The 9,462-nt window shown below is 36.1% G+C and overlaps 1 protein-coding gene and 1 pseudogene across 1 annotated transcript; both read left to right on the top strand.

Moving 5' to 3' along the window:
* The first annotated feature begins 381 nt into the window (after positions 1-381).
* On the top strand, positions 382-1,466 carry LOC103405828 (PHD finger protein MALE MEIOCYTE DEATH 1-like). The gene has a single exon (XM_029097004.2). The coding sequence runs from the start codon at positions 443-445 to the stop codon at positions 1,307-1,309; it is 867 nt and encodes a 288-aa protein (XP_028952837.1). The 5' UTR covers positions 382-442; the 3' UTR covers positions 1,310-1,466.
* Positions 1,467-4,412: 2,946 nt separating this feature from the next.
* Positions 4,413-9,462, top strand: part of LOC103417428 (valine--tRNA ligase, chloroplastic/mitochondrial 2-like) — a 28,025-nt pseudogene continuing 22,975 nt past the window's right edge.

Below are 9,462 nucleotides of genomic sequence, written 5' to 3'. Positions count from 1 at the left end.
TTTTGCTTCAGGTTTTCTCCTCTTCTTTCTAATCTCTTCAGCTTGAACTCAGTTTGATGAAATTTGATTTATGAAACTGTAAAAAGTTTTAATTTTGAAGTATAATTGTATTTTTCTTTACGATTGAGAGGATTATCGGGCAGTATTATTAGGACAGAATTATGAGAGTGAAAAGGCAGAAGCGTCACCGGAAGAGTGTGAGGTTCTACACTGCATGCTACGGATTCAGACAGCCGTACAAGGTGCTCTGCGATGTCACTTTCGTGCACCACCTCGTCACCAATCGCATTACCCCCGCCAACAAGGCCATCTCTAATGTCCTCGGGGAACCTGTCCTGCTATTCACCACCAAACTAGCCGCTCTTCCAATCGTACAAAAGGAATATCTACTAGCTTGGCTAGAAGTGTAACCATCGAAAAGAAAGAGAGCGGTCAAAGTGTGATGACCCGGCAAGATGTGCGAGATGCAGCTCGCTCACATATTGGAGATACTGGCCTTCTGGATTATGTGCTGAAGTCAATGAATAATGTGATAGTTGGGAATCATATTGTGTGCCGTGCAGTGAACCCAGCAACTCGGGTTTTGGAGTATACAATTCATGATCTTGCAGATGGGGTTAAGGTCTCGGAGCCCGCTCAGTCGTTTCAATCAGCAACTCTAGTTCCTGGAGTTGATGTGTACAATGATGTGCTTTATCTATATGAGCACGTGCTGTTGGAATACCCGGAATCAGAGCAAATGGTTTTGGCTACTCAAAGACTATTGGGCGCCAAGCACTTTGTGAAGGAATGTTCACACAGGGATGATGAAGAGCAGTCGTTGACAATCTTTTGCCAACTCTTGACTGATATGGAATTCGTATTCAAAAGGGAGCTGCCGCCTGGTGAAGTAGTAGTTTTGCCACTGCATGCAACAGTCAGGGAACTAAAGCGAGCAGCTGAGAGTGCACTGAGAGATACTTACTTTATCACAGAACGGTTTGAGGTCATGGCAATCGAAGGCTTGGGTGAAATGGAAGATATGGAACCCCTTTTTGGAGTAGCTGAATCGGGAGTAGTAGTTGGTGTGAGAGGAAGCGGGATAGATTTAGACACGCCACTGAGGTATGAAGGCGGATCTGACATTTGGATTGTGAGTTGTGACTGCGGTGCTACAGATGATGACGGGGAGAGGATGGTGGCATGCGACTTATGTGAGGTGTGGCAACACACACGCTGCCGCGGAATTGAGGATGCTGACACTGTTCCACCTGTGTTTTTCTGCTCTGCATGTTGTGCTCTACTGGCGTCTCCTACATATTTCCCATAATTTTATAGTTACTCTGATTTATAAGTTGGGTTTCTACAAATTTCTGTTTAGGGTCATGAACTGGTGGTATTCCAAGATTAGTCTCAGTTGCATTGTGGTTCTCTTTTTGTGACTGTAATATGATTGTTTCTTTGGTTTATCCGTTTTGTTTCTTGAATTTTTTCTGTTTGGGCTAGAATTGGTCATTTTTGTTCCAAGAATTGCTTATCTTTAGCTTTGTTCCTTGGTTTTTTTGAGTGGGGGTTCTACTTTGATGTTGAAGATTTTGGTTGAAAGAATTCTGTAAAAGCAACGACTACATCCAGCAAACAGCAACAATTTCGTCGAACAAAATTTTCGACATCATACACTAATCTAATCTGGTGTTCATACATATGGGATGGGAAATATGCGTGATTAAATAAGCGTCCTCATTTGTCACGTTGATCCTTTTATTTTCGGGAACTCAACTAGCTGCAAATGCCACCAGCTTTTAGGGCTTTCTTTCTCATACACTTTCGCTGGCACCCTTCCAGTTGATGACTTTCCATGTTCTTCAGATAATCCGGTCTCAAATTCTTGTACTGCAACTCGAAAAACAGATGCGTCTTAATTCAAACTTTCATTTCGCATGATATACAAAAAGGATAGCAAAAAACTAATACAGCGTGACAAATCACAATATCCACATAAAAAACACTAAGTTAATACAAGAGTATCCAATAATACGATATGAATGTTATCGACCCGAATACATGACCATATATATACGTATATATACAGCCATTGGGAAGTTAGGTTCGTAACTGAAACTCTACAATGAATTACATAAATACACCATAACAACATAACGGTAATATCCACAATTAAATTTAATATGGTTGAATATTTTTTTAATTGAATTTTCAAAGTTATAATATACAAATGTTTAGGGAATTATTATTGGCACTCCAAAAATCTCATTTTGCAATCTAAACTTTGTATAATTAGTAAAAATAATACTTGTAAGTAGTAATGAGATTTTTGGAATATTAATAGCAGTTTCCAATATTTATAGAAAAGAACCGTATAATTGATTCTTATGGTTGATACAATTGATACAGAGTCAGGAAGGTAAATATCTGAATGATTGTTACAATCAATGCTAAGTAAGAAGGGAATCGTTTCAACATATGTGTTCAAGTCACCGTTGATTGGATGGTAATTTAGGCAAATATATTGTGTTGATGCACAAAACCGGATGGTCTTGGTACAACGTAAATCCGACCGTGAATCTGCATAAAATGTAAATGACACAAGAGTTATCGTGGTTCACCCCAAGGTTTGGGCTACGTCCACACTGATTGTATTATATTTATGGGGGGCCAAAGGCCTATTTTGATGGATCTCTCTCTAGCCTCAACCTTTGCCTCAAATTGGCTCTCCCATGAAGAGAGTGAGGAGTCCCTTTTATAGAATAAGGGTTCCTCACTTAGTACATATTTACCCCTTCACTTATTGCATAATTACATTTGAATCCTCCGAGTATTTATACAATGTCTAAATACGGAGGCCCTAAATATGGTATAAACATATTGTATAATTGTTGAATTTCTCAATAGGCACTAATCACCCTTAATTAGTATTATTAACTCCTCTTGAAATATGATCAGTTGATCGCACTCTATTTGAGAATTGAGAGAGGATATTTCCCTTTGTTCATTCCCCATTTAATTACATATAAGAGAGTCTCTAATTATATATACTTTCAAGTCAAAGACTATCTTGTAAGCTCCTTTAAAAATTTATATTCAAGCATAAGTTCTATCTTAGGAAGTCATAATGCTTATCAACCCATTGATATAGAGTTTTTATTTTGCAAATTGTTATTAGCATTCTATAATTCTCATGTTACACTCAAAACTTTATATGTTTAAAAAGAAAAATATACTTGTGAGGAATGTAAAATGATATTAAAAGCTCATTTGTCATTTACGATATTCAAATCTAAAACCTCTTAGCCCCTCATACTTAGGAGTGTGATTGGAGATGGATGTTCCAACTCATCCCTTAAATTTTATTAGGAGCCCGTTCAAATGATCAATTGAAGATGCTTTGCGTAATTACATAAGTATAAACTACATAGAAGTGCCACTTAATACTGCATTAGTGGTATTCTGTTTCACTTGTAAGTAAGATGTCTTAGGTTCAATTCTAACTAAAAGCGAATTTGAACAACATTATTGCTAACTCATTATGAGGCTAGCACACTTCCCTCTCTTTAGTGTAAATAATATCTTTTGTTCAAAAAAATAAAATTGATGATCATTCACCTTGTATAGGGCCATTTTTATAGATCTACCTCTGCTTTTGTATTTTGATGAATCAAACCATCTAATTTTAGATCGAATTTTCATTATACAAAATTCATTTGTTCGGGTTTTTATTATGAATGGTCATCGAAATTGAATCTCCCTTTACTTTTTTTTTCATTAAATTTCAGCATCGATCAATCAATGTCATTACCGAAATGTGATAAGCACATCTCCATGTCGTCAAATTTTAACAAATTTTTATGGAAAAATGAAAAAATCACATGGACCAAATCCGAAGTGGATCCATTCGTAATCCGCTGCATCATGTTTCTCTGCCCCTCAAACTAAAACCCCCCTTCTTCTATAGCTAAAGTCCTACCAAGGTTTATGCTGTCATTTAGCCCTAGTTTGGGAGTGAGGTGCTTAAAAAAAAACACCCATGAAAAAAAGTTATGAGGGTTTTAGGTGTTTGGTAAACTGAAAAAAAAAGGGCTTATTTTGGAAGTTGCTGTGAGAATAAGCTGAAATCAAAGGAAAAAACTGAAACTGCTATTTGCAGCTTTGAAAAACTGACTTTTTTTCAAAGCACATCGAGCTACAATGCTCCTTTAATGAAAAGACCCACTATCAGACTGCCTTTTTTTCCAAAAACACTTTTACAAAAAAGTTTACCAAACACTCTGCTGCTTTATTTCACAGCCGCTTATTCTCACAGCACAGCCGCTTATTCTCGCAGCAGCTTTTTTTCAAAGAACCACAATACCAAACCAGCCCTTACTCACCTGGAAAATACGACCTCGTAAAACGAGCCTTTCTCTCCAAAACGATGATTCTCCAAACGACATTCCTCGGCCCCCTCTCTCTGGTCCTCGTGCTCTGCTCACAGGCTCCGTCCTCTTCTGTTCTCCAAACGGCGTCGTCGCGCCAGTCTCTCCTACTGGCATTTCAATCCTCTTAAGCCTAAACACTTGTCAGGTGATTATTACCCTCTCACTTTCCCTTAATTCTTTGTTTGGTTGCCGAGAAAATTCGGATGTAGCTTTCCTTTCATGTTTCCCACTGTTATCAGTTGGAAAAATACGGAGAATTGAGCTTAACCAATCAAGCATTTGAATTTTAATCACTTTAATTCGTAGAATTTTGTTCGTTGAAGTTTGTAGAATTTGTTGGATGGTGCATTTATCAGTTCTTGTTCTGTTTCAGTTGCTGCTTCCGAGAATGGTGTGTTTACGTCTCCAGAGATTGCAAAGACCTTTGATTTTACTTCAGAAGAGCGGATATACAATTGGTAATATTCTTTCTTATACGCTTTTCTTATGCATTCTTTCTGTTATGACCAATAATTGGGGTAACAATAATAAATAAATACAGCTTTAGTATGGGTGCTTTGGTGTTATGCGCATTCTCCGTGATTTTCTTTTTGTTACAATTCACTGTCGATTTTTTTTTTTTTTTCTTAACGTGAATTGGGGAAGCTTCTGTATCTGAAGGCAGGTGTTGGATTTATAGGGTCTGATGTTGTCTGATATAATGCTATCGTTCTACTGTTAGTTCTGAATTTAGAGGCTTTGCAGTATATTTAGTGGGACCGCTCTGCTTATGTGATGTTGTATTGCCTCATTGTGTAATGTACTTTTTGTCATGTATATGCTAAATTTGTAACTGAAGTTGTTTTGTTGGGATGAAAGATGAGTTTTCCCATTTTTTGAACTGGTGTTGAGGAAAAAGTTTAAGTATATTCAATCATTGGAAAGTAGCTTATACAATTCAGGAGGCCAGCACTTTTTTTTCTGGGAAAATGTTTGGGTTGGAGTTCACAGTTGACACCTTTCTTGAAGAGTCGGTTACCAATCTTTTTCCAGGTGATACTTTTGCAGTGCACCTGACATCTTTTCAAGTTTTCTTGTTGATGCTCCAAAGTGCTTTATGCAGGGTTAGTCCTGATACTTATGGGGCGTTGTATAGAAAATAGAAAATAAATTGGATACCAAAAATATTATGAAAGTTCAAAGTATTTGTTCATTTTTTGGATTATTTTTTGTTTTTGGAATTTGGTGTATAAGACAACCAAGCTAGTTTTCCAGTCTAAACTTCTAACTCCATATTCCATGTTGATCCAATTATCAGTGAGTGAAATTCTTAATGTTTAATTCCTATGGAAGTCCACAAACCCTGTGCCTCCAGAGCACTTGGGTTTCTTGTGGCTTAGTTAAGAGAGAATCACTTTTTTGGTACCTTACCTGTTATTACATTTCCTAGTTATAATCGATCTACACCATTTCTCTCCATTAGTATGAAAGATTTAAGTTCCAAGAAGCTGTTTCAGATATATAGTCAGATCTCTGACTTACACCGGTGATAAAAGTTTCAGTTTCATGCTGCATTAGCCTATGGTGTTTCTGCATGTATTTAATGTAGCGACCGTAATTTTTAATAATTTATAATGAAAAACACATTCTAATTTCAACTTAAAAAGAAATTATGTAGTGACTGTAATTTTTAATAATTTATAATGAAAAACACATTCTAATTTAACTTAAAAGAAATTATGTTGCTGCATGTGTGTCTTGACTCTTGCCTGTACTTTCACATGCCAGTTTGCAGATTCTATCAAGTGGTGCTTACTAGTATATTGTTTTATGTACAATCATTGCATATTAATGAATTCATTTGATTGTTAGGTGGGAGTCTCAAGGTTATTTTAGGCCACACCTTGACCGAGGAAGTGATCCTTTTGTAATCTCAATGCCGCCTCCAAATGTTACTGGTTCTCTACATATGGGGCATGCGATGTTTGTGACTCTTGAGGTTGTGAAAGGTGTTTATAAGTATCGGATCTTATCATTCTCTGTCATTTTTTGTTGAAGTGCATATTAGTGTTTGCACCTAGCCATGCTTCTAGTTTTCTAGGCACAGGTAACTGCTGCTTATCTGTCACGTGTGGCCCAAGAATGTGTTCATTTTCTAATTGCACATACTGGTGCGAGGTTGTATAAATAATAGTTGACTAAGAAATGGAAAATATTTTGGAATATCTAAATATAGGTACGCGAAGTTGAAAGATTGGAATTGAATTGGAAGAACTAAGGACTACATGTGCAATGAGATTTTGTACAGAATGTCAAAGCATAGCTGATAAAAATAGTAATCCCAAGTGTCAACACAAAGTCAGTTGTACCTTTGGGCCTTGTGGTGTAGCCTGTAGTTATATAAACCTCATAAATATTGAGATTTTTACAATTTGAATAGCTTAATTTGGGGGATTTCAAACCCGCATTTTACTGTAAATAATGATGATTGGGGCAATAATCTAATCTTGGATTTGTCAAATGGTTAGAAGGACCTAATCTAAGAAAAAGAAAATTACTGAATGTTTGTCTGAAAAAATGTGGACGAACTTGGTTCAATTTTCCTAAATTTTAATTCAACTGCTTCTTACTGCTGCTTACTTCTTCTATTCACTTTTCATTAATTTCTGTTGTAGGACATTATGGTTAGATATCATCGGATGAAGGGGAAACCAACACTTTGGCTTCCTGGGACTGACCATGCTGGTATAGCAACTCAGGTTTGTCTCTGTACCACAAAGCCTATGTTTCAAGACAAGTATTTCCACTGTTTTCACATCTTTATTGCAATACTTCACATCATCTTCATTTATAATTTTCTGTGTTCTACAAGCGTATTGCAACTTCCTTTATAATTCTGGAAGAGTTGAAACTGCTTTGATCTGATTCTTTCTTTATTTTTTTGAGCTCACGATTGGGATTTGGTTTTTTATTGATAACTTTGTTGGTCAATTTCGGAATCTATATTTGTTCATTGGCTTTGATTTTGTCTTAATTTGCACCGTTTTGTATTAATTAGAATCGTAACTTGCCTATCTTAGTTTGAATTTTTTGCTCATACTACTATTCCTCTTTTTCTACCAGCTGGTTGTGGAAAAAATGCTTGCTTCTGAAGGAATTAGAAGGGTTGACTTGGGTCGAGATGAGTTTGTGAGTAAAGTTTGGGAGTGGAAAGAGAAGTATATATTCTTATCTATCTTCCATTGTTTATCTTCTCTCTCTCTCTCTCTCTCATGCATTCTACCGTACTATATTTTTTGTGGTGCTAGTAAAAAGAGAGAAAAACTGTTGTTTCTTGTCACAACATGTAGAATTCCTTGTACAGGATGTTGCTATGGCCTTTATAAAGCTATATTGCAGTTTGGTATACACTGAATCAATGATAAATAAAATTGTTTATTTTAAAAAAAGAGAAAAATCATGGAAAACAATTTTGGTGTACACTGAATCACTGCTAAATATATACTTTGGCCTATGGTATATCTACTGAACATGTTAGGTTTCTCCTTTAATGTTGTGCATCATCTCTTCTAAATATCTAGTTAGTTCTTTATTTGTAAAGATGACTTTTTGGAGAATGGCCACTTCATGAAAGACCCTGAAAGCAAGCTAGGATTGTATGGAAGTCTCATTTCACAAGTCAACATTGGGTGGGCAATGTAGAAAAAGTTAATCAACTGATTCCTACTATTCATAATTTAATACCTGCAGCATGATTGAATGATCATCATTATTCTGCTTCTGAAGATTAGCTAAGTTAAAGATTCTACTGAAAGGTACCCTATACCAGTCATTCGTTTCAAAAAGCATGCCTATTTTAAAGAAATACCATAAAGTAAAATCTTGTGTAGTTATGATTCTGTTCTGAATCATATATGATTAGATTTGCAATTTACTAATTTATACTAAATACAATTCCCAGAAAAAGTGAATTGCTGCCATTAATGTTCCAATGAAATTTGTTGTTTCCATTTATACTTGTTATTTTTTAATAGATTATAATATCAGGTATGGTGGAACCATCATAAATCAGATCAAAAGACTTGGTGCTTCTTGTGATTGGAATAGAGAGCATTTCACCCTTGATGAACAGTTAAGTCGTAAGGCATTTTTCTATCTTGTAGAACTCTAGTCAACTGAGAAAGTATGTATGAAATGTAAGCCCCAAGGGGGCACGGTATGTCGAGTTCCCATGTGTAGTATAGGGCACCGAATGAGTTGTCTAGGAATATGTGCAAAAGTTATTGATTTGTTGGGGGATGGGGGGAACGGAACCTAGGACCTCGGGTTCATGAGTAAATGCTTTTAACCACTTGAGCTACAACCCCCTTGCAAATGCACACTTTATTAAAACTTTTCTTTAGGGCTCCAAGATGTAATAAAAAAGAGCAGTTTTAACTTCAAAGGTCACTAATGTTGTTAGGAGCTAGTAAATGTTTGTATTGTGATCATTTTTATTATTTCTCTCTGAAAAAATCAAAATTCATATTGAGGGAAAAGGCTTTATCTGTCAAGGCTCATATCCTTTTACTCCATGCAGGTGCTGTTATAGAGGCCTTTGTCAGACTTCATGAGAAAGGTTTAATCTATCAAGGTATAGCCCTAAGTTCCTTTTAAAGTTGTTCCATAATCCTAGACTCTGAAGAACTTTGTTGTGGCCTGTGTCCCTTTTTAATGGAGTTCTGAAGGTGGGTTTGTTTTGCTGCTGAATCCCATCCATTGTCTTTAGTTTTTGTTATTCTCTACTTCATGTTGTGACAACTATTCTCATCATTTGAAGTTCTTAGCTTCAAGTTATGATCATACATGTGGGATGGCTGGTTGTCTGTAACCATGATATATGCTCTACAGCATGCCAACTTTGTGAAACATTACGTTGATTCATTGAATCAGTATTTAGTTGAGTTTTTCTGTTAAAGGATATTTTTTTTATTAATCTATGTGGTGCCATTTTAGGAAATACTAGAATTTGTACCCGCGCGTTGCTGCGGGATTAAAAACTATATGAAAGATTATGCAATTTCAATCTTCA

The sequence above is a fragment of the Malus domestica genome, chromosome 17, assembly GCF_042453785.1.
Source record: "Malus domestica chromosome 17, GDT2T_hap1".
Taxonomy (NCBI): domain Eukaryota; kingdom Viridiplantae; phylum Streptophyta; class Magnoliopsida; order Rosales; family Rosaceae; genus Malus; species Malus domestica.
Note: the sequence above shows the minus strand (reverse complement) of the source record. Positions and strands in the feature narration are given on the sequence as shown.

What these genes read in the sequence shown, in the direction of transcription:
- LOC103405828 (XM_029097004.2), top strand. Translation starts at nt 443, where the DNA reads ATGACCCGGCAAGATGTGCGAGATGCAGCTCGCTCACATATTGGAGAT.